General features: G+C 40.6%; 1 protein-coding gene across 2 annotated transcripts in view; it reads right to left on the minus strand.

Moving 5' to 3' along the window:
* Positions 1–2,747: 2,747 nt before the first annotated feature.
* csmd2 (CUB and Sushi multiple domains 2) overlaps positions 2,748–26,162 on the minus strand; it is a 262,154-nt gene continuing 238,739 nt past the window's right edge. For both annotated transcript variants that reach the window (XM_005728850.1, XM_013909751.1), the window contains 14 exons: positions 23,504–23,680; positions 21,832–22,011; positions 21,512–21,685; positions 21,203–21,376; positions 19,769–19,842; positions 19,118–19,229; positions 18,714–18,893; positions 17,274–17,339; positions 16,182–16,343; positions 14,503–14,615; positions 13,765–13,852; positions 9,136–9,268; positions 8,212–8,389; positions 2,748–7,676 (listed from right to left, as the gene is read on the minus strand). In XM_005728850.1, coding sequence (XP_005728907.1) covers positions 8,230–8,389; positions 9,136–9,268; positions 13,765–13,852; positions 14,503–14,615; positions 16,182–16,343; positions 17,274–17,339; positions 18,714–18,893; positions 19,118–19,229; positions 19,769–19,842; positions 21,203–21,376; positions 21,512–21,685; positions 21,832–22,011; positions 23,504–23,680 — 1,793 coding nt within the window. In that variant the 3' untranslated portion in view covers positions 2,748–7,676; positions 8,212–8,229. The remainder of the gene's footprint in view (positions 7,677–8,211; positions 8,390–9,135; positions 9,269–13,764; positions 13,853–14,502; positions 14,616–16,181; positions 16,344–17,273; positions 17,340–18,713; positions 18,894–19,117; positions 19,230–19,768; positions 19,843–21,202; positions 21,377–21,511; positions 21,686–21,831; positions 22,012–23,503; positions 23,681–26,162) is intronic.

Genomic DNA, 26,162 nt, shown 5'->3' on the forward strand with positions numbered 1-26,162 from the left:
AGAGGGTTAATAAAGCATTCCATTAAATGCTGAATGTCAGACGTCTCTGGCTCATAGAGCGACAAACAAGATGTCAATGCCTTAATGCCCCAACTCAGGCAATATAACATTATCAAACGGGACCCACATACAGAGTCCACATCAAGAGGTTTGAGAGGTGGTTTCACAAGTTTATCAGCCAGATGATTACAGGATTCTTTTCCTTTTCATCCACTTTTTACTTCTCGTCTAGCTTTAGTCACTTACGTCATATTTAATTAGACTAGGACACCAAAGACTACTTTGTTTTGGGTTTAAACACACTCCTTCACAACAACCCGTTAGATTTGTCTCGTAAGCTTCATCTTTTCTCCTTTGCCTTAAGATTGAGTTTCAGTTTAGTCACTCCATGTGAAATCGTTTAGCTTCTTCCTTTTCCTTCCAGCTTTTTTGTTCAGTTTTCCATCATTTTTGTGCCACACCTGTGTTGAGGTAGTCAGTCAGTCTCTTCAGTGTATGAGCTGGCAGGTTGTCTCGTCAGACTGAGACTCAAGACCCCAGACTCCTTGTGTGTTTTGGTACTTCCTTGTGATTGTGCATGACCTGTTGCCTGACTTTTGGACCTTTCCTTTTTCCTCATCACTTGCTTCACAAACAAACACCTGTGTATGAATATATCTACCTGGATAAAACATTGGGATTTTTGGATTGATTATTCAATGAGCAAGCTAATCTGGAGGATAGCTGTAAGAGCAGTGAATGTATGAGCTGAAACTCTGTTTGGATCTAAAAGAGAACGCCACTGTCCTCATTAGTGGAAGGACCACTCCCCTTCACAACTGAGGTACCAGGGAGTTAGAGTGCATGCCCTCACTAGATCTATTGATCAATTATCTCCCTATTGGTGAAGATGCTTCCTGATAGTTTATATTAATTCATCCTTGTTGAGATATTACTGATTAATAATATACAACTCGAGCTGACTTCTCTCCCTGACTTTCTCATCCAGACTTGTTTAAACATTTTTACTCGCTGCAAAAATATTGCGAACACGAGCCATCGCATTTTCAATTTTGTCTACATCTGCACCCAAAATCACAAGATGCATTGTAATACTCCTTCTGACTCAATTTCGTGTAGTGTATTTCTTGTTTTCTCAGATCATGAAGTGTGCGCATGCTTGCAATGTTCTTTTAAAAAGAAAAAAGAAAGAAAATAAGCTTGGAGCCATAAATTCCAAGCTTATTTTGACATCAGGTTGCATCAGGCATACAAGTATACCAGCAAAGACCCATTAAGATGTTTACTGGTATATTGGGGGGAGTCATTATTTCATCCATGGCTGAATTGATCATTTTTATGCTAATGTCATTTTAATGGAGAGAGACAGAATATCAACACATTACATAAAATTATTGAGGTTATTGGCATGAGTGGAATAAATATTTGATCCCAAATCAAAACATGAAACTCAACGATAAGAGTTTGAAGTTGGTCACCAAGTTTGAACACATGTCAGGAGGGATTTTTGTTCACTCCTTTTTACACAAACTCTCTATATCCTAAAGTTTCCTGGCTGCTGCTTGGCAACTGAAAGCCTGTCCATTTTCCCCTCAATCTGGTGAAGTCGTCCTGTACCCTCAGCAGGAAAACCACCCCTTGACCGCGGTGATGGTGTTCTGTGGTTATACTCCCTTCTTTCAAACACAACAGGTCGAGTTGGTTCCAACAAGCTTGACTTTGGTTTCATCTGTCCATGGCACGTTCTCCCAAGCCTTCTCTGAATCATTTAGATGGTCACTTCCAAACTTAAGAAGGGCCTGTACATGTGCCTTGTTGAGCAGGGGGACCTTGTGGGCGCTGTAAGATTACAGTGACATGCGTTGCCAATGGTGGTTTCAGATCACTAACAAGCTCCTCCCATGTAGATTTAGGCTGTTCCACCAGATCTACAATCTTGTCCCTGATATCCTTTGACAGCTCGTTGGTGGTTAGAGGTTGGAATAGGGAAAAAAAAAGATCTTTGGACATGCTTGTACACATAATGAGTTAAGACCAGGAGTATCTGTTTTGAACAACTGATTGTAATCTGTGTCACATACTTAATGTGATGTGATTTGTTTTTGGTTGATATTCTGTGTCTCTCCATTAAAAAAAGTAACATACATGAAAAAAAAAAAAAACCACCATAAAGAGCAAATCAGATATTCTGACCCAGAATTGCAACGCGCACCAGGAACACTGGATATATGGCCTTGCCTCTTCCCCCCTTAGAAAGGCTATACACGATACATACATCATACTATGCATTAACTAATGATTATGGGTTTGAGGCAATAAACACAAGAATTCACCCAAGTGGTAGGTTTTATGTTTTATTCCAAAACCTTCAAAATAAGTTTCAAGTTCAAGAAAGTAGAATAAGCTTAGACACAATGCAAAGCATCATATACAGACAGATAAAATACATTTTATATATTGCAGACAAGCCATGGTGGGTCTTACATATGTACAGTATGTATGTAAACTTTTATATACAATCTTTTTTACATATACAAAAAAAGCCTTGTTTCTATTTTTCTTTGTATATATTTATATTTATATATATATTTATATATATATATTTATATTTATATATAGATTTTTCATATACTCCCCACTAGCATTTGTACTACAATAATGAAAAAGAAAAACATTTACATATATGTCAATCCATTTTTTCTTTTTATATTACAAATGTATTTTCATAAAAATATATCTCTGTACAAAAAAAGTTTTTTTTTTTTATTTGTTAACATATTCTCTTATCTCAGAGATATTTCCTCTGCAGTTGCTCTGTCGTTGCACAGTCTGCTTAAGCTCACGTTTGTCCACGTCGTCACCGGTAAATCCTTTTGGTGTACAGCGAGACACCGACACTGGCTCTTTGCCTTTCGCCGTTTTGTCTTTTTTTTTTTTTTTCTCGTTGAGGCCTTTAATGGCCATGTCGAACCTGCTTGGGCATTGCGGGTTTTTCAGTCTCACATAGAGACTAGTTGAGAGATTTACAGAACTGGCTTGAAAAAAAAAACATGTTGAAAGAAAACAAAATGAAAATATGGGACTTTATAAGTTTGTTGCCATGGAAAAACTAACAGAAAAATATCTGGTAATAAAAAAGCAGCTCTTTGTAAATACTTTGCTATATTATACTCTAGATAAATTGGACATTCTGTTTTTAGTCCAAAGATAACACATACTGACAGGTTTTTTTATATTTTTTTTTATCCATTACTGCACACAAACAGAGAAAAAGTTGTGGGATTACAGATATTCAACACAGTATAGATAGATAAATTCTGGTGCACTCAGTGAAATGAAATACATTCAGTAGTTTTTGAGCAATAAATCCAGTGATCTGATCACGAATGATCCTACTACCACGCTGCTCGCATTTCACATTGAAAGAATAAAACTCATTTAAGCTTCAAAGCTTTTCAAAATACATCCCTTCCCTCTCTCCCCACGCTTTAGTCCACTAGAAGAGCTGAAATGGGCTGAATAGTGAAGGCAAATTGCATGGAATGGGCCTGTAAAACACAGCGGGGAAGTTGAGATTTGTTGTCTGGCCATCAATATGTGGTGGCAGTGAGAGACGGGAGATTATAAATGATAGCTGATGCAGAACGTGTCACACGGCATAACTGATGGATCGCTCGGTTTTTCAATACATGTGCAGTGCTGTCCTGTGCTGCGCGAAGAAAGGGAGAGCCGTTGGTCGGGTCCCTGACTGCGAGGAAAACTCTGTGAACTTTTGAAGGAAACTCAAAGACCATAGCTGTGATGTGTTTCATTATAGAAGAGATGGGAGAGCAGGACAGAACCCAGAGCTGTGACCGGCTGATAACGAAAATGAACTGAAGATGAGCGCCGTTCGTGTCTTAAAATATGCAAAGAGAACCAGGAAGTAGCCTGCTGCTATTAAGAAAGACTTAATTCTGACTTCATTGAGAGCTCTGCGATCTTTACTTTCATATGACTGGACTTTCTGGGCTAACACTAGATAGGTTAAATACTTCTATAGATGTACTGACCATTAAGGGAAATGTATCCATAAAATGGTTTGCTTGACATAAAAAAACAACAGCAGAAATAAATTAAGCAACATCAAGACGTGACAGAATAATAAATCTTAATTTTTATCACTATATGTCTAATTCTAAATCGTCTGAATTTGGATAACTTTCTTTGGTTTATTTTTAAACTCGCAAAGCAAACAGAGGGCAAACACCCAGCCGAGCACGAAGCCAACTATATAAAGTCCTGGCCATTAATCCTTGCACAACAAAATACAGTACGACTAAGCACACGGCTCGTTTGGGGGGGGAAAAAAACAAACTGATGGTGACTCTGGCATGAACCTAACAAGCTCAGATTTTCAGTGAGATCAAAGATTAAAAACAGATCTACAAAGCCTGCGGACTCTTCAGTGTGTGTGGGTTACTCAGGCAGGGATAAGGGCTTTACCGAAAACCCTAAAAGACTTACATTTCTAATATCTGACATAACAAGAGGAAACCCCCCTTCCCAAAGAAAAAAAAATCCTAGGAAAGATACTGGAATTCCTTAACATAAGAACACTGCGTCTAAAGCATATTTATGATATAAGGGGGTAACAAGGCACTATAATTAACATAAAGTGCTTCCTGGAGGTACGAACATGAAAAAAAGAAAAAAAGAAAATTGTGCTTGGCCCTTTTTTTTAATCCTTGAATTTGTGGGGAATGAGCCCTTGTTAGTAAAAACAATCATATTTGTGTGAGCGCTTGCTTCTGTATTATGTTAATCCAGATTTATAGTCTAAATCTAGGCAAACGGAATTGCTTCCTCTGGGGTTCGTGAACACGCCGTCCTTATTTACACGTGTTCGTTTGATCGTTTTGTGTAAGTTGGGGAAAAGACCGCTTGAAAGTGCCCTTAACAGAAGCTGCGATTTAATAATGAAGCCGTCCACTTTGCTGACATATTTGGAGCAATTTCACAAAAAAAACAAATGAAATGCAACGTGCAACAGCCACAGAAAACTATAGGAACTGAGTAGCAGCTCCTTTGAGATAATGCGCGAGCGACTTCTCCTCTCCCTGTGAAATATCCAGGGTAATTCAATCGTTTCCTCTCCCATCAATTCACTACCAGAGCAAGCACGGGGCAATATTCTATCTGTACGGCCGAGATAAACGCGAGCTTTAAAAGTAATAAAATTGTAAAAGCAATTACCGACCCACAGCGAAACTGATTGAAGAAACAATACGGTGATTGGTTTCAAAAGGTCTGGAATTCTGAGGGAAATTATGTACAACGGGCAAATTTAAAGACTTCATTAAAAAAAAGAAATGTATAATAATAAGAATAACGCAGCAACAAAAATCCATAAGATGAATTTCCTTTTTTGATTTTAACACACTCACACACACAAAAAAGGAACTAAAGAAGTGAAAGGGATCTGAGCGTGTCCTGATATTGGGAATGTAAAAATGAATTTTCTTATGGGTTTGATAATGAAGCTAAAATTAATGCAAATTAGACGTAATGGCCCAATTTGCTCCTGTGAAATTCGCACACTATTCACCTCACCTAGCAGCTGCAGGTTAGCATTTACAGGTACGGGAGCAGGAAGTGGAGCAGGGTGTTTTTGAAAACATCCCCCCCCTCTCTCTCTCTCTCACACACACACACAGACACACACACACACTTAATACGGGTCACAAAGCATTCGTATTTTCATCAGACGTGTCATTCACCAGCCAAGGTAGAGCCCCGCTGTTTATTAGATGACAGTTTCCTCCTGTGTTGCATTTTCAATATAATTTTTTTTTTGCATATCACTCCCCAGTTGCCATAGATATAGGGAAGCGTTAGCAGCAAAGACATAAACACTTTTTTCAACCCCCTCCCAAAATCATATTTATCATTTCCAATTTAATGCGTGGGGAGTAATCAGTAGGCCAGCGACTCCCCTGCTGTCACAGCTCTGAGGAAGCCTTCTGCAACATTTTTATGAAGGGCGAAGACAAAACAAAGCGACGCAATTTTTTTCTTTTTCTTTTTTTTTTTCCAAAGGGGAGCGATCTGTCAGAAGTGAGCTTGCATGAAAAAGACCTGAATGCAATCCAGAGGGAACGCATCTCTCGCTTCATCCATTCTTCAAACCCCAGCGCCTTCATTTGAACATTTCCAGAGAGCGAGAACATGACCGCACTTTGATCTTTGTTTTCCTAAGGCCAAAGTTTAGCGGAGCTACTGCTGCAACTTGTGTCACCTTTTAATCCAGTGAAACGAGCAAAGCTGGATCTGGGATTAAAAGAAACTTTAAAAAAGAAAAGAAAAAAAGCAGATAGTGTAATCTAAATACAGATTTGCTGTGCTACATCGTGGCACCTCTGCTCAAGGGCCTCAGAGCAGAGGTGGCGGCATGGTTAAAAAAAAGCCTGTTTTTGGAGCAAATGTCAAGAGTACTTCCCCTTGCTTAACCTTTGATTCAAGTGTGTTAGCTTGAGAAGTGAATTTGTCTCTCTTCGGTCCCTTTGATCTATCTGATCGATCGCTACCAACCAAAAAGAAAAGAAAGAAAAATGATGGAGACTGGATTTATAGATTGTCGACGTTTAATTTACTGGTTTTCGGAGCCTCTGAGTTGGCGTAATCCTAAACTCGTAAACTCAATACTTTCACTTCTTAAAGCAACAAAAAAATAAAATAAGACAGCCTTGCGTGTTTGGTTGGATTTTTAGGGTGAGAACAGATGAGGGCAGCTACAAGATGTGCACATGAACATACGCACTCACACTCGCATGTACAACTCTCACTACAACCTCACTAAGTGCTTTTTTTTTTTTAATTTCAGCAGCCCAAGCTACCTTTGAACCCCTACACTGGACACAGCTGCCTCGCCAAGCAGAATTTTATTCCTGCTACAAAAAAAAAGATGAAGTCGAGTGTGTCTGTGTGTGTGTGTCTCCAGCAAGGCCTTCAAAAACTCACTGAATTTTTAATTCATCCTCTGCCAGAAACTGAGGGGTCCCCGATGATACTTTTCGAGAACCTCAGGAGCGGACAGCTGGGAAGAAAACTGGCGTCCAGCGACTCAAAGAATAAGGTGAGCAGCATATAAGAGCGAACACAATAAAAATAGCTAATGAGAAAGAAAAAACAAAAAAACGAGAAAGATGAATCGAAACAGTCCAGACCGTCTCCCTCAGATTCACGCACAAGCCAATACGGCGCTGCCCGTCTTACAGTTCGCTTGCACAGAGGCCTCCGTAAGCTACAGGTATATTTCTCGACTTAAAAGTTTACAGGTAAAATTCCCTTTGGGTTTAGGCGGTGAGAAAAGTCATCACAGCTTTGCTCCCAGTCGTACTCCCCGCTGGCTGCAGTTTAAGGTGGAAGCTTTTCCTCAAAATATGGAGAATGATCAAGAAACCACGTAAAGTTACGAAAAGCGCGTTGTTGTTGTCGTGTGTTCAGATGGTTGTCTTCACGTGGTTTCTTTCTGTTTGTTTTCTTATCGCCAGCAGGTAAGCGCCTTTTCCGCTGGAGATGTTTCTTGAAGGTATTTCAGCAAATAAAATAATCTTTGTCTTGCCCTCTGCTCAAGGAGCTATAGATGTCCTCAGCTGGCACGCAGGCGAGGACGTGGTGCACCTCTCGTCCCCGGACTGAATCGGTGATGTAACAGAGGATGAGTGTGTAGAAAATGGTGAGGAAGGGTGAGGGAAAAGAGATATATTCAAATCCAGGAAACAAGAGAAGTGGGTTGAAAAGAAAAGGATAAAAAAAACAAACAATGGAGACGATAAAGATGACAGAGAGCAGAGAAAATATATGCATTAATGTCATTTTCCCGTGATTCCAAATAACCATTCTATTTTTATAAACAAACTACACTGGATTTATTTTATACAATTAATATGATGGTGTGCGGATCAAAGGGAAGACTGCAGGAGGAAAACCAATCCCTGTTTTTTTTCTATTCATAGAAAAGTCTTCAGGGACGAAGGTAAAAGGTTGAGTCTGAAACTACATTCGGAGAAACTGTGTCTTGCTTCAACAGTTGTGGCGCCTCAGATGTGCGATTATCTCAGACTCACGTTATCTACGCTCAGAGAAAAATATGAAATCATGGATGCCTGAAGTTCCAAGTTATTTTTATATCGTGCAGCCAGGGTGACCCAACGGTGGTGTGGTACTCACCTTCAGAGGAAGCGGTTGCTATACAGCTGTGCACACTGTGCTGACTGTGAACTCTGTCTCATTGGCCATGATGTCAGTGGGTTGGATGTTGCGGTCATACATAGGGTTCTCGAACGTGGCTCGCCCGTTAGTGTTCTCATGGCCCACGTAACCATTGAAGGGAACTTTGGGTCTTCTTCTAAAAAAACAAAACAAAAGGAGGTGTGGGTGGGGGTGGATGAACAATAATCTTTATCCACTCCTAGCACCAGATGTTCCTAATGTTGTGAGCATCCACAATCTGCTGTGTCATGGTTACGAAGCAAATTTTCTCTGCAGGGAAGGTTTCCTGTTATCACAGATTTTCTCATATTGAGGGTAACATATGCCTTTAGTGGATTAAAAAAAGTGAAGTTGAAGTTAATGTATTTTGGAGGAGGATGCATATACTCAAACAAGAGCAAACTTCACCAACTTGGAAAGAACTTCAAGTAAACATATTCCCTGTCAGCTTCTCTTATATGCATGTGTTGTTTTCTTTCCCTTGTCACTTGTCTTGTGTCATATCGGTCTGCTTCATGCCTCTGCTGTTCCCTGTGTCTGCAGTGTATTGTGTATTTTGAACAATAAAGCATGTGCACCTCAATATTCTTGCAGGCTCACAAAGTAAAAAAGAAAAGGAATCCGTGCAGAATATGGGTAACCTAATCACTGATGCAATGATATTGCCTTTATAAACATAGGGAGAATGACTTGAATAGGATGCGGCCACTTGGACGCTTCATTTCCTGAAATGTAATCGCACTAAGCATTTCTTCAGCACTGTCAACAAATAAAATAAGCTATCAGAAAATGTTGTTTGTCATTTTTCTGGTCTTATTCAAGGACACCCCTCCTTAAATAGTGAAATAATAAAGATCAGCTTGGAGTTGTAGCGAGCCTTACCTGTGTTTGTAGAGGTACAGAGCGAAGCCTGCAATGATCATGGCTATAAAAGGCACTAGGATGGCTGCTGCCACTGAACTGCTGTTGGAGGCAAAGTTGTAGCCTTGTTGGTCTCTGCTGGGATCTAAACTCTCTGGAAGAGAGACAAACAAGAAGTTGAGACATTACATGAGCATTACTTCAGCGTATGACTACAGTTAAGTCCCATAAAGAAAAGTTCCAATAAACAAAAGTGATATTATCCTCCTCAGTCCATAAGTGGAAATAAATAGGATAACAATGTCATAAAAGAATTTGTGATGACTGAAGAAGGCTACCAGGAAGACTCCATTTATAAATAATAGCCCGAGCAGCATAAACTGGCTTTTTTTCTTCTTCTTGGTTTATTGCTTTACTTTAGCTTCATTTCGCCCCCTGGGAATGTCAAATTTCATTATCCCAACAATGACTCTTAATTACTGACATCAAAGCCCGACAGCTATTAACTCATTTCAGATTCATTCTCTAATTTATGGAGGTGTGTGTCTGTAACAGCAACAGCGGAGGAGTGACAGCCCACCTGTTTGCCACGGAATGCCAAAAACGCTCCAATAAAGGACGAGAGACAAACAGGAAGGAATTAAATTAGCGGGTTGTGCGGTGTTTGCCAATCAACCCCCCACCGCACACAAACAGATGCACAAACACAGGCAGACCGCACTGGCGGTTACACCGCCGAGTTAAAAACAAAACGCAAAATGTCGACAAATTAAGTTGGATAATTTCAAAGATGTCTAGCCCACCTCCCACACACGCATCTGCTTTTTAAATTTTTTTTAAATAAACGCTTAAACCTGCGTACACATGAATACCCCGGTATAAGCCCTAACCCTCGGTATTAATTAAGAGCTGTTTGCTCAATCAGTTTGTTGTAGCAGGATGTGCATGTGTGTATCTGTGGACCGCACCCGCTGTTCAAACACCTTTGTCACTACAGCAGATTTTCACATCCACTTTCACCGTGTACACACACACACACTTAATCTATGTTACCCTCATCGTAACTTCGCGCTCAATTCCAAATTCCTGCTTGTATCTGATCCGTCTTTGTACCTACACTTTGGCTTCTTTAGTTTGTCTAGCAGCCAATATGGAAGCGTCTCCAGCGTGGGCTTTGCTTTTCAAAAGCTGCTAAATTCCTCTGAAATATGTCTCTGCAAATACGAAAGCAGCCAAAGCAGCAGCAGCATTTGCGATTTAACTGTTTATGTGAATACGAGATATGACATCATGTGAGCAGATTAAAAAAAAAATCTGGAGGACAACGGATCTATTTTAAACATAACAATGTCACAATTCGTTCTTCCTCTACTCGTTTCTCTGTATAGCGCAGCGACCTTTAATGAATACCGTGAGCTAAAGAGACTCGGAGCGAGGCAAAACCTATCACGGGTACGTGAGAAATTAACAATGCTTAATCAAGCGTCCCTGACTGCTGATGGAAGCTTAGGACAAAAGTAATCTTTCATTTAAGTTATTATCAGATTACTAAGCAATTTAAGGTACCCACTCAGAAATCACACTAAGCCCAATGTACGGTTTCTGTTATAGGAACTTTAAATTCACGTCCCCAACTTTTCCCATTTTTTTGTGGATTAGTTCTTAAACCAGAACTAATATGAAGAATAATGTAAAATTAAAGAATAAATGTACAGCAATACAGTTAAAAAAGGGCCTTAAATATACTCTCTTTTTTATGACACATGCATCATTAATTTCTGACATAAAAGAAAGCCATGTATTGGTGCATTGAAGCATTGTATGTCAGGTGGATCTGACACAAAAGCAATGTTACTTCAGGTTTAAAGGTACAGTATGTAATTTTAGGGATATTGTTCAACAGAAAAAATAATATTGTACTTATAAATATATACACTGATTAGTGAGCCATAATGGCTTCCAACACACTGATGTATTCTCCTAAAGTTAGATATAATACTTTCAAAATCCATAGGAGCAAGTGCTTTTGATGTTTTGATGTTGCCCAAACATCTTGAAAACAGTGGACAAGAAGGACATTGCCATCCCGTCTTCCTTCTCTCACCCCAACCAGTCACGGCAGATGGCCCCGCCCCTCCCTGAGCCTGGTTCTGCTGGAGGTTTCTTCCTGTTAAAAGGGAGTTTTTGCTTCCCACTGTCGCTAAAGTGCTTGCTCATAGGGGATCAAATGATTGTTGGGTTTTTCTCTGTATGTATTATTGTAGGGTCTACCCCTTACAATATAAATTGCCTTGAGGCGACTGTTGTTGTGATTTGGCGCTGTATAAATAAAATTGAACGGAATTAAATTGCTTAATCGGGTCTTGTCAATTCAATTCAATTTTATTTATATAGCGCCAAATCACAACAGCAGTCGCCTCAAGGTGCTTTATATTGTACAGTAGATCGCACATTAATAGATACAGCGAAAAACCCAACAATTATATGACCCCCTATGAGCAAGCCCATTGTCCAATTTGTTAATGTATATTTTCATCATCTCTTTCTCATTATATCTTTCTCCTCCTCCAACACTGCTCTCTCTCTCGTCCCTCATTTCTTCCTCACGTCATGCCTCATCTGGTAAACTAAAGTCAGGGTGCTAACAGATGAAAACATGTGCAAACATGCTTTTTTATACCCGATGTTGTTGCAATTAATCTTTGTTAGCAAATTATACATGGGACCCTCCTGTCTCCACACAGCTGATAACGAGACGGCTAAATAACAACAACAGCTTGTTATAAGCTAGCATTATTCCAGCTAATGTTTCAGTCTTGAGTGTCCTAAAAATCCGTCTTTCCCTCTGATAAACCATTTGATTACATTTTAACATCGTATGAGAGTTTATCTGCATTGACTTTAAACAATGTTAGATCTACTTCAAAGAAGTTTTCACTACTGTCAGCTAACAGCAGTCCTTACTGACAATAAAGTTCAGGATGTCCTCAACAACTCGCCAGAAGTGAGCTTGACTGACTCATCGACTTGTATCGGACTCCTTTCACAGTTTTACAGCTTCCTCCAGGGTAAATAGATTTGGGCACATATTGACAGGTAAACAGCGGACTGACCGACTATATACTCTCTACAGATGAAGGGCGGCCAGAGTTGTTTTTCCCTAATCCTTGATCTTAATCCCCAATTTCCTTAGGGATTAATAAGTGGCCCCTGTAGCAAGGATTCTGCACTTGAGTAAGAAATCTGCTGACAGCTAGTGGTGAAATTTTACACACTGTACCTTTAACACATAAGGCATGTATGAGTTACATAATACATCACAAATTTGAGACAGCATACAAGGCGTGGTGAAAAATGTGCCTTAAAAAATACTAATGCACAGTTCATCTACAGCTTGATTAAACAGCTCTTGGGTGCATGAGAAGATCTAAAGCTCTGTTCATATCTTTCACGGCTGTTTTTACCGCAACTGCTACGTTTCGATCTGTCAGTGGAAGTTTTGTTCCGTCCATTTGCACTTGTGCTTATGTGAGGCGCGGCAGTCTGTCAAAACAGCGACCCTTCAGTTTCATTTTCAAGGAGTGGACAATGTTGCAGGAGGCAAATATGGCTTGTGGGGCAGATGGTGATCAAAGATTGTGTACGTGTAGCCAAAAACCTCCTGCGTTTTCAAAGTGCTCTGCGCTGGCTGGAGATGGCAGGTTGGCACACACTTGATGCCGTTTCCACTCAGCGCTCTCCCCCTAGACGCCTCAGGGCGTTTCAGTAGAACTCTACAATAACAGTCTCACCCTGGGGGACAGATTTACAGTGCATAACCCCATGTCTAAAAGAAAAATAATCGAAAAGCATGCTCCTGGTCACTCTTCAACTGACGGTTTGCCTTTGAGCTTAGAAACAAACTGTGGACCCTTTGGCAAAAAACTGCTGAGATGGACCCCCATCACCAGGGATGGGGGTCCATCTTTAACCTGACCCATGAAGGCCAGGTCAGGTTAAAAGTAAAATTTGAATTCTGTGGAAAAATCTTTTTCACAGTGCAAAAGGAGGTAGATGATCTCCTGCTCAGTATGATTTTCTTGGGGCTATCCAGACTGCACTCAGGACAGATACTAACTTTAAATCAGTTTTAATTGATTCAATGTTTTAATCTTATGGGCTTGTTTCCAAAACCTTCTGATCACACCTTGTATGTGGACAGCTGTAACTCTTTGAAAAGCACTTCTACATCTCTGGCAGCAAAGCTGAAGTTGCTGAAGGAACTACAGAATGACGCACAGCAATGAACAGATAATATTTGCTACATGAAAACTGCCAGATATGAGGCTACTTGGCAAAGACTACAGGTGTCAACAAATAACTGTCAAAGGAAACATTCTGTTTAGCTGTTTATGAATGTGAGTGTATGGTTTGTGTATACGGATGTCATTTGTGTTTGCCTCTTGCTAGCTTCACAGACACATGATCCTAAAGAGTATTTACACTGTACAGATAAGTGAAACCCACCACAGTGTATGCTGTAGGAGCTTAGAGACATTACATACATCTCAAGTGACATTTTTTTTCGAATAGAAATCCAAAGAAAAACAAAATCTTCCCAGGAGATCACTCGGTCACAGGTTTCTGTGACCAAGTGGACCATTCACTCACCCAGTCTCTGGAGACCAAATTGGCCAAAGCCTTTTCCGGTGACAACTCCCTGGTACACGTAGGAGTTGGAAGAAGAGATGTAGGACACCTGGGGAGAGAAAGGATTGGAAGACAGACGCTTAATGTGTCACATCCCGGCTTCACAAAGGAGCGTATCACCAAAGTGTCAGCAGCTGGTGCACGCAGAAAATGAAATATCACGTCAAAAAGAGCTGAGAGGCACTCGTGTGGCTGACATTTAATGTGACGGGTTTTTTTCTTTTTTTTTTCTGATCCAGAGAACAAACATACGCACACTCAGCCCCGCTGCACACATGTGAGCTTGTTACCCAAGAGGATTACACAGTGGATTCGCACCGGGGCACACTCATGTGATGTGCATCGTATGACACATACACATGTTTGAATAAACACAGCACCACATAACCACATTTACTGTGACCTGCTTTTTTTTAATTAATTGGGAGAGAGTGTATTAGTGGTGCCTGAGGTCGGGGGATAATATGGGAGAGAAGAGTGAAAGGGGGTGGTGTGGGTCTGTGGAGTCCTGATTACCAAGCAATGATTTAACTGACATTTTAATTAAAGAGAAAACTCTTGGTGGGCCCTCCATCTCCCTAGAGTGACAAGGTTAGTGTGCTCGACATAGTTCACAATGTAGATGCGTGTGTGTATGTTGTGTAAAATCTTTTCAAGTACAACAAGAAGTGTTGTTCCGGACCAGACCCTTGCACTTACACGTCCATCTAGGGACCAGTTGTCCATTTTGAACTTGTTGACAAAGATCTCCACAGGGCCTCTGATCTGATGAACCTGCAGCACCAGCTGAGCATCCTCTCTCTTATATGTACCTGCAGAAAAGGGGTTGCAGTTATTTCGGAAAAACAGACACTCGTTTGATAAAAAGACGTGACATTTGCTCTGAGCCGGCCTCTTGTTGAGTTCACGTCGACTCTTTATTCTGTTTATGTCCACCTGTCGTTACCTTGTGAATCCCCCGTGGGAAAATGGAACTCTTATGGATAATGGCAAGTCACCAACACTGTCTAATAAATGAATCTAATTTTAGGCTTTTAGGAAACGGGTGCAAGGTGGCGCCCTCTTGAAAATGTTTCAGTATTCTACTTTCATGTTCCCCTCACACTAAAATGCATTTTTGAGGAGGCACAATAGACACGTGCACGTCAGAAATTTCACCAGCATGTGGCAGGCCGCAAGCAGGCCGCGTGAAACATCAAAGGCGTACAAAAGAAAATCCTGGAGCAGCAACATAAGTCCAATCTCCTTTTTAAAAAAAAAAAAAATATCAGACCTTGTACTTTTCTTCCTTGAGAGCCATTTAAAATTAACATATTTTGTCTTAAGACCTTAGTGAAACTTTTGCACTTTTGATAAACTGACTGGCTATGGCACTGTTTTGCCAAGAATTACTGCAGGTAAAAATACATTATTAAATTTTGAGACGGTTCCCAGCCTGGAGGCACGAAGCGCAGTCTACTGGCTTTAATGAATCTTTAATTTTCTCTGTATTTATATTGTGTGTTCTACACATGACATGCAGCGATAGACATGCCATTAAACAAAACACAAAAAAAAGAAACTGTGAAGGTGCGAGAGCCCAATCGTTGCTGCTCGCTGCTGTGATTCATACAATAACTCGTATAGTAACACACAGTTGCTTACGTTTTATTAAACAGCGTTCCCATTTCACTTTTATTCCCCTTCCAAGCGAGGCAATTTGTAATGAAAGATTATGGCCGACAATAACCAACTTTTTTTGTCACTGTCAATAAACCCCATAAAAACCTACAGTGTATGTCAAGTCAACTCAATATAACACCTCTATAATAAAGATATCTGTCAGCCGGTGCTACAGCAGGTCTTACTGATGGGTTTTTAATCGTTTAGGGACAAAACCGAGTTCTGGAAATGCGAAAGTTTTGCCTAGGCAGAGGAAAAATCTCATCAGACTTCCCATTTAAATGATGGATCTATTAAAAGATAAAATTCATAAAAACAATCTTAAACATTTTGAAAGCTAGTTAAAAAAGGGAAATTTATAGTTTGTTGCTCAGTTTGTCTATTGAAAATATGTGAATACTATATATAAATACTAGCAGCTACAGGAGTGAAGTGTCCAGGCTGCTACTGATGAAATTTGATGATGATTGCAGCTGTGCAGTGATTATACCACTGAGAATAATATAAAATGTCTGCTGCTCTGTTACAGCAGCAATAATCCAATTCAAGCAGAGACCACACTGATTTCTTGCTTCTTGAACTCACTTGAAATTTGGATAAAAGCAAACTCAGTCGGATCTCTGGTATGAGAAGCAATTTAGAAGAATTGACCCACACAGACTGGTTTTATGAGTGATGTTTTTCTTTTGAAGATCTTGAGTTACTGTTGTACTCACCTGCCAGTTTAAGTTCTACTCCGCTGTGGTCGATGAGTGTCCCATTAACCCGGTTGCTAAAGGGTTCAAAGGCAGTGATGCTCAACATAGCTGGTTGCTTCTTCCCGAGGTACTCGTAGGATCCCCTCCAGAGGGAGTTCTTAGCAAACACACCAACAGGAACTGAAAGACAAAGGAAGAATGAATAGTAAAAATAAGGTGTTTTATTTTGCAGAGGGGGTTTCTGCAAAATTAACCTCGTGATTACAAGTCTTTGATATTTGATACATGAGTTTTTGAGACCTCTAGATCTTCGGTTTGATTTTTTTAACCCTAAACCCTCGTATGTTTTTTGTGCCCCCATTGCGAGAAAGTATTGTAATTGCTTCCGTTTCTGTGTTTGACTGTCTCTCTGTTTGTCAGCAGCCTTGAGTCCACAGTTTTCATGTTATTTTTGAATGTGTGACGGTAGATACCAATAAGAACTCAAGCTGATTTAATTTGGGTGAAAATCAAGTCAAGGTTAAGTTTACACCACATGTGAAAATCTGTTAAATAGCTATATTACCCACAATTTGTAATGGATGGACTACACAACAATTTGCTAGGCCTTGGTGAACATGAGTACCTAGGCTGGCGTTTTAACTTGACCTTTGCTGTTAGCACCCAAGGTCAAAGCTTGAAAAAAAAATTCAAGAAACCATATCAGGTAATATATCATATTGAGAGAGCTATACATCGAACTTCAGGGAGATTTGCGCTCTCTGAGTACTAAACAATTTGCACAAAAATCCTGGATGTAGCAAAAATATTGCAAATTGATATTTAAATTCTGTCTTTTAAAGAATTCATCAGAAGGTTCAATAAACAAATGTTTGGAATGTACAGACAGATTTCCCATGACAGTTCAGGACACGATTCGCAGTTCCTGCACAATTCAGCAGAAAACGTCAGACTACGAAATCAGCTTAAAGGTAGAACTAATCACTGAAGTCAGGTACGTATTGTAGATAACAAGGTTTCACACGACATTTTTTTTTGTTATAGACTTTATTTGAGCACATTTAGGAGTTTAAGTATGGTAATCTTACATCCCAGGAGTGCCTTTCTTACCTGGGTGCTTGGAGGACGGCTCCTGCACTGGCACCACCGGGCCCCTACCACTTGGGCGAATATCAGCTAAAGAGAGCACAACACACAATATTAACAGAAGAAAACAATAAACCTGAGTATCCTGTAAACAGGTACAGTGTGGGCCTCAAGAAGTGACAAAAGAAGATCTCATTTCTACTTTCACCACAACAGCTCGAAGGTAATTGCAGTAGAAGGATGTCACCATCAGCACTTCCTGTCTACGCCTAATAACCCCTGTGGTGGCCAGAGTGAGGGCTGCCTGTGATAGGACTTGAGTCATGTGTCAAAAAGCAGCTCAAGTATCCCTGCGGCGTGAGAGACACGGTTTCACAGCTTCAGCGGAAGCGCTTTAATAATGCCTTACTGCTCACAGGGGGCCGCGGGAATACATCACAGTAGTAAACATACACCCACGCAGGTAAACAGAGCGGAGAGGGCTTTACTCGCAACCGCAAACAAAGACAGGTATACTGATGGTAGTTTATGAGGACAAAAAAAAATCACCTCGGATAAACGCATACAGACACAAGGAAACATGCACATCACACACACACTCCCACTGCCTTGTACTTTATTAGCTGCCAGTCTTTTGAGCTGCCCTTCCATCACTTCACCCACAGGCGCTGTTAATATCCTGTATGTGCTAAGGCTCTCTCTTTTTTGCCTTCACACTTAATGGCATGGCCTTAAAAACACCCATCAGCCTATATATTTCAGCAGAAGCCCCGACATGGAATCTATCACGTGGATATCCCCAACTCTAGTGCAGCTTTCTCTTTCAGCTATTAGCATTTCTCTACACTACATAATCGTATGTCGATTACTCTTTTTTGGCCCCTCCATATGTATTTAAGTCAATGAGGGTATCTTAATGGCAGTCTATTTGTCTGCTAGACCTTTTTAACACTACTTCACCATTTATAAGAGCTACTTCTGCTAACCTAATCAATGGGAAGCATTGGCCTAATCAAGTTTTGCACCCTTGCTAATGATACGAAGCTTACGTGTTTGTGCGTGCTTCTGTAGGTAATTCCATGCAGTCTAATTGCGTGATGGATGGGCCACCCTACCCTGGCATGTGTCTGAGAATAAGCGAGCGTTAACAAAGCAATTCATCAGGATTAGCTGAATCTGCGGTTTTCCCAAATTCTTTATCTGCCTCAATAATCCTTATAAATACACATTATGGAGTCGTGCATGATAAATACAGGGTGTTTTAAGTGTCTAATACATGTAGCTATGTAAATGTTGAAAGTGGATGGCCATGTGCACACATTTTTAGTCTTACAGCGTTGACATTGTTTAGCCATGTGAGTGAAATTTAGCATCAGAAAAGACAGCAAAGCAGGTGCATGAGCTTTTTGAGTGTCGAGCACGTCTTCGCGTTCCCTCATGGCTCGAATGTAACAATGTTTATACCTGCACACAGAGGCGGTTTCCCTGACCAGCTACCGTCGGACCTGCACGTCCTGTGCTCTGATCCTCCGGCCAAGTAGAAGCCGGGCTGACACGTATAGATCAGTGTGTAGCCCAGGGATGGCAGTTCAATGGCTCTCACATCAGACTGGGCTGGCAGCTCTGGCTGGCTGCAATGGTGGGCTGCAGAGAGAGGGAGGAGGATCAAAGAGACCAAAAAAGAAAAAAAATAGTAAAGAAAGGGGACAAGAAAAGGATGAAAAGATGAGCGAGATCAGGAATCAGATGAGAGATAGTCAAGAAATAAAGGAAAAGTTTATACAGCAGAAGAGAAAACGTGACAAGGAGTTAAGACAGAAGTATGTGGGAGATATTGGCCTCAGCTTGTTATTAGATTGTGTTCTTACCAATGCACTCAGGTTGAAAGCCACTCCAAGTGAGGTTTGGTAGGCAGGTGCGAGAAATCGAGCCCTGCAGTAAGTAGCCCTTTCTGCAGCTGAAGAACACCGTACTGCCGATCTGTAAATGAAAATGCATAAAATAAAAAAAAGAATAAAAATCCAAATAACACCTCAGTTTTTACTGAAGTGGAGCTGCAACTTTGCTATTACACTTGCCGTTGTCGGGTTACTAATCACATTAACAGCGCATTACAGCGTGTCGCTCGGAGTACACCCAAAACCAGAACAACGAAAATAAAGCAGCTGTAGGGGATTCAGCTGCCATTTATTGTATTGCTTATTTATTTCATCATTTCCCTAAGCCATCTGGGCCCTTGTCACTCAACTCTGTACAGAAAATAACAAATGAGTACAGACAAAGAAAACATTCTCAATATGGTATCAGAAGAAAGACAGATGTGGGCTGAGCGGTGCTGTAACATCAATATTGCAGTAGCCATTAAGTCATGCTTCCTGTTTGCTCCTGCAAAATAAGTATTAAAGGAGGGAAGTGTACAATATGAACGGCATTAAGGTAAAAGAAAAAACACATTTTGGGGGTTTCATCACATTTTTTATATATGGAAATCAATTTCTAGAGTGACCACATATTCTCACCTGGTAGCCCTGGCTGTTGTTCTGATTTCCAAAGAGAGGCGTGCCAGAATCTCCACAGGTAGTGTGACTGGGATCTGAAATACGCCCCCACACACACACACATACAAACACACATACACACACACACACACACACACACACAAAAATGCTTTGATAACTATACTAACTATTCCCGCAATACAGAAGGTCCTCTAAACATACAGTACTGTGCAAAAGTTTCAGATTCTCATGCATCACACGGTGCCGTTATTACTGATGGAGGTAGTAGTACAGCTTGCAGAGGAAACATTTTATTGTATTTAGGTGGCTTTGTGAGTTTATGTCAGCTGAAATGAATAATAACAGTAACACTTTATAGTTACTTAATGGAGAATATTACTGAAGGAATGAAGCCCATTACTTAATGTTAATCAACTGTTTTTCAATGTGTGTGTCATTTTACTTTTCTGTTCACAAGAACATAAACATTCTCAAACAACTTTATTTTAGCTTATGGAAATAAGATAAGCTATAGTATAGTTATAGTTTAAAGAATAAAGAGATAAAGACAAGGAATGAACGGAACTTTTGTACGAGGTTTTAAACAGTTTTTTGTGAAGTCATCTTGTTTTCTGTACGGTGAACAAAGCCGCAAAAAGGAAGACTCTGCTGTGAACCAAGGTTTTGCGAGAGGCAGAATAAAGCAGCAGCCATACAGTAACACATAGTAAGTAAAATGACATTCATATTTTTTATAGACTGAATCTCACTAAATCTTAGTTTAATCTTTTCAACATGACACATCTGGTTAAACAAAGTCCAGAAATTGACTGCGGCCTTAATAAATTCCTGTTTACTAGCAGCAGGGTCAAAGGTTTGCATGTGTGCATATTTTAAAGTATCCAAATACCACAACAACCTCCAGGGCTGGAAACATTTATTTTATTTATTTAATCTTTAATCTGTTCCTGACTTTCTGAATGCCTTTAACAGCAACCCCCTCATGGCTTTAGCACTGCACACCATCGCAAGGATAGAGTTTGCATCAATTAGTGAAATAAATCAAATTCAATAAGAAATGTTGTAAATTCTATCAATAAGGACCCTGACCCTGTCAGAACTACAGCAATTAACTGAGTCCATACTTGCTTGGAAAATGATTCAATAAATTCTTGTACTGGCTTTAAATAACTCCACAAGTTAATTCTGACTCGTGGAGTTAAGCAGCTATTTAGCTAGGTCTAATGGTTTTGCCTGTTTCCCGTTTTACTTCTTGGCGGAAAATAGCAACCGGAACTAAAAAGTGAGCCGAAAGCAGTAATCAGACCAGCCAAAGAGAAGCTTCTGTCAGGTTCAAGCTTATTTTTATATTGTTATATAGAGGCACTGATTTCTGTGCTGTTTTAGGATTATGGACATACCCAATAGACTCAAATCATAAACAATCATGCTTACCTATGCAAGACGGCTGCGTGCCACTCCAGGTGCCATCATACTGGCAGTATCTCCGCGATGAGCCGACCAGGACGAGTGGCTGGTCGCAGAAGAAGGAGACGGAGGAGAGATAGGTGAAACCGCTGTCCTCCCTTCTCCCCTGTGTTGGCATTCCCGGGTCTCCACAAAAAACAGCTGTAAAGATGGAAGCAGAGAGATGATGTGACCGACTGCACGTTTTTCATTTTAAATAGATATTCTTCTGAGGACACACACTACACTATACGTGGGTAAAACAATGTCAGAGACAAATCATGACATGCCACTTACGGAAGCACTGTGGTTTCTCTCCACTCCAGTTGCCGTTGCCTTGGCATGTTAACACAGTGGGTAGGGACAGCTGGTAACCTTGGTTGCAGGAGTAGCTTATGCTGGAGCCCCAGGTGAAGTCTGTCCCAACAACCTGTCCATTAGGGATGGTGGGTGGTGGACCACATACAATTGCTGCAAGGAAACAAGGGTGCATTAGAGGACTTTTATGTTTTCTGTCGGTTTCAGTGTTTTAATGCAAAAACTGATAGAGGCAAAAAAAAAAAGGCTAATCATTCTGTAACCCAAAAATACAATCAGGTCAACGTATACAACTCTACCTTTACAGAGAGGTTTGGTGCCATTCCAGGTGCGGGTCTTGGTGCAGATGAGAGAGGAGGCCCGATCGGCATCCATGGTGAAACCAGGGGAGCACTGGAACGTGACCGTGTGGTTGTAGGTGAAATCACTCCCAAATCTCACCCCGTTAGCTGGCACTCCGGGATCGCCGCAGTTGATAACTGGAAAAACATAAAGGTACTAAAAAATAGATTCAGCTTGCTACCCTGTTGTGTTTGAGATATTTGACAATTTGATTATTTGCAGTGAAAAGAGCAAACACAAACAAGTTAATAAATGTATATTTAGAGTGACAATAGACCGAGGCTTATAATTAATGAGGCGCTATAGGCACTTGATCCAAGTAGTTTACCCCCAAACTTTGTGTAAAACACAAACTGAAAATTTCTGATGTTATTGAATGGACCATTAACCCTCTGTTAACTTATAAACAACCTCTTTTAGATAACACTGGGTTTATGGCACACGAGAGCTATGCAACTATCACAGCTCTCTTCTTGTAGTTTATTTCCTGTTTTGAGTTTTTAGGATGCAGACACAAAATCTTGTGTTGAGTATCCGTCTGTGGTCGCTCCCTATAGTTCCAAAATGAACCACATTTCTCCTTTATTGTACTTTTTACATCCTGCAGGGAAAACAGCATGATTGAGTAACAACAGAGAGAATTCCACAGTGTGACTCAGCAGCCTTGCTGCTCAGCTCTGCTGTAAATATCAAAGAAGGAAAATCCAGGCCATATGACAACTTGAGCTTAGATGCCTTGGGACAAAAAGGCACTGCAAAATGTGTACATGCATGTTTCAGCAATATTCAATACAGGGTGAGGGAGCTGGTCCTCTTGGAAGTGGAGTGGCTCCTCTTTTCCCGGCAAAGCCTGGCTGGCAAGATTCTACCTGGAACCACAATACCTTTCCAGGACTGTCATCTCTTTAACAACACACACAGAACTGACGCGCACTGAGATCATTCCCCTCTTCCATAATATAATAACGATGCAAGTATAAATTTCATCTACAAAATCCAGTGTCATTGCCACATCTTCCCGTTCCAGTAGCCATCTTTGTCAAGCATGGCCTTGACATAGAGTTTTTCCTTCAAATCAATAGAAATCATTCAGCCAGAATTGCTTCGCCTCACATGTGCCTCCCTCTCTGCCTCCAGGTGCCCTTCCAAAGAGCTTCAACACGTACCACATTCACTTCTATGAATTACGTAGTTCTGAAATAGATTAATGGTGCTGCTTAGGGCTTTATCCCTTCCATTCAGAAGAAACTGGTTCTCTTAGTGACCTCTATTTGCTGGGGTCTCTTGGTTCTGTACAGCAGCCACACGTCTTTTGTGAGACATGATGACAAAGGGCTGTCAGTCAGGCCCTTGAAATGGACCATGAATCGTACCAATTTCCTCCAGCTGAGCCAGTGAACCACATGAGCGATCCACCACTAAAACAAAGGCCACTAGAAGCAATTATTGTGACTCACGTGTTCTCTTACAATTCTTGTGGAGCATTAAATAACTAAATTTTACATTTCCCTTCTCTAAAAACAAAGCTTTCGTGGAAACAAAATCAAGCACAGAAAACGAAACTATTATCATTTAACTATTGATAATCTGACTGTCCTGAAAAGTTCTTTTGTGGGAGCTGTTAATTACCTGAGCACTCAGGCATGTTGCCGGTCCAAGTCCCGTTAACAGTGCAGTGCCGGGTCAGGAGTCCAGTAGAGTAGTAGCCCTCCCTGCAAGCGTATGTGATGGATCTGGAAAAAGTCAGGCCGTCATGAATGAGGATCTGGGCATTCCGTGGAGTTCCTGGATTTCCACAAGAAACCACTGCAAATAAAAGAGAGAAAAAAACAGAGAAAAGAGAGAGAAACCATTAAAATAAGTCATATTCATTTACCGATAACCAGCACTAGGAAAATAGAAGAGATGTGAAAGAGCATTAGGTCTTTAGTGTGGAATTTAATTTAACTTAATTGATTATTTTAAAAAGATCAGAGACAAAAGTCTGAATTATACATGAGAAATTATTTAAATCTTTTTTTAATTCCTTCATTTCACTCATTTATTTTCTATTTAACCTTCAAACCTTTCACTCTAAAATCCCAAAGCCTATAATTACATATATTTATTTTGTAATATGCATAAAGCACATTATTTCAGTGTTTCTTTTCTCAAAGATGACTTCCGCATCAATGTAAGAGTTTTATTTGTATGCATTTTGGAAAAATCAAACTATGTATTTTACAAAATTACTTTTAATTAATCGACATATTTGATGTGCATCATCACTCGGCTTTTTTCCTCTTTTTCTCTGTTCTTCATCCATCCACTCTAACACTACTCATGCTCCCCTGTGTCCTGCTTCATAAGTAACTCTGCTTTGATGGACACATCCTCTGCACAGAAAATCCCTCAGTGTCTGTCCGGCCGCCAGCAATGGTTCTGTTCATTACTGTCTCCAGCTTGCCCCGGGCCCTCAGAGCCCTGTGGACATGATCGGCCTCCCTTAATGACCAGATGTGGCCTGGCCCTTGAAGTCAGTGCCAAGTGAGAACAGGTGGGCAACCTCAGCCAGTGGGCATACCACACACATACCAGAGAGGCATCGGCACAGAGTGAGGTGAAGGAAAGACGTGGTCGTGTTGGTGGTGGTGGTGTGTGTGAGAGAGGGGTCTGTGTGAATGTGTGGAGGGGTGCTGAGAGCACAAGTGGAAACAGCCCATGAGACTGGATGATGCTTCTGGAAATCACACACTCTGCACTAGGATTATGGAAGAAAAGGGCCAGGTTTATATGGAGAGCAACAAAAGGGCAGGGACAAAGAAATACAACCAGATAGCTGCCAAGAGACCTCGCCAAAATGGCAAACCGAGCGTATCAGTGATTCTATAATTCTAGAGTGCAGAAAGACAAATGTAGTTTAACACACAGAGGGCAACATTGAAAAAAAACTGGAAAAAATATATGGGTGTTTTTGGAGTAATACTCCTATTACTATAGCACTTCTAAAGCTCATATGAAAGGGAAAATAGAAAAAAAAACCTATATATTAAATGTGCACATAGATAACGTTTCAGGTATATAAACCATACTATACATACTAGTCATACTCACTGATGTGTTAATAATCTAAACTCCAAGCACACTCACACACACTTCTTTCCCTTTTCCTGCCTTCCAGATGTTTGATGGAAGAATAACTGCTGTTTTGTTTTCTCATTGTGCATAATGTCTTCTATTTCAGCAATATTAATAAAGCGTGCTTCAGCGAAAAGCTTAAATCCATCGACTGCGCACAAAATACACATTCAGCAAACTATTTGGGGTTTTTTTGCCCCCCAAATGACTGCAATGGAATAGACGCAGTGTTGCACAAGGACAAATATGCAAACCTTTATAGTGCTCAATAGAGAACGCATTCTCTGTAATGTGCTCTCTTCTGTTTAATCACTTACAAATACACAATAAATGCATATTTTACGAGTTTCTCAATGAAACTGAAAAGGCAACACCTAATTACACAGTCGCTGATTGTCGCGTTAGTAACAACCATTTCCAGCTGATGATTTTCTGTTTTTTTTTTTTGGGGGGGATGTTGCTCCACTTTGTGCCGTGGACTTGATGAGGCTACTATTATCATTATTCACTCATTCACACACTTCCGAGTTATGGTAAAGCTACCACGCAAGGTGCTCACCCGTCATTAAGAGCACCTTGGGTTTTCATTGTCTTGTCCAACAACTTTATGGTGACATGAGGAAACTGAGGAACCAAACCTGCAATTAGTGAACCCGCGCTGCCACCTGAAGCACAGTTTTGGTAGATATATTTCACTCATTACGTGTCTGTTGCACTAGAAATGAAAGTCTAGCTTCACAAAAAGTCAAAGCAAACTTTGTGCATAAATTACTAAAATAGAGCAAAAGGAAATGTAAATGTGCTATTTATGTGCTTATATATCTCCCTTTAGTTTTCCAGGTTCGGGTTGTGGTGGTTTCCTCAAACAGGTTCTCCAATTCCTCATAAGGAATCTTGAGGTGTTCCCAGGCATATGTAACCCTTCTATCATCTTCTGGGTTTGCTCCAGGGTCTCTAGTTGGACATGTCCAGAATATTTCCACAGTACACAGGGGAAGGCACCGTGATCGGGTTCTCGAACAACCTCTGAAGCAGCTGTTGTATTCCAAGCCCTCACTTGATACTGGAGCACCAAAAGCTCAAAGGCGAAGGCGGGTTGGAACTTCAATTGACAGCTAAATTGAGGGCTTTACCTTAGCGCTCAGCACCCTCCTTTCCACAATTTGAAAGA

Source organism: Pundamilia nyererei, unplaced genomic scaffold, assembly GCF_000239375.1.
Source record: "Pundamilia nyererei isolate P.nyererei 1_Seehausen unplaced genomic scaffold, PunNye1.0 scaffold00030, whole genome shotgun sequence".
In the NCBI taxonomy this organism is placed as follows: domain Eukaryota; kingdom Metazoa; phylum Chordata; class Actinopteri; order Cichliformes; family Cichlidae; genus Pundamilia; species Pundamilia nyererei.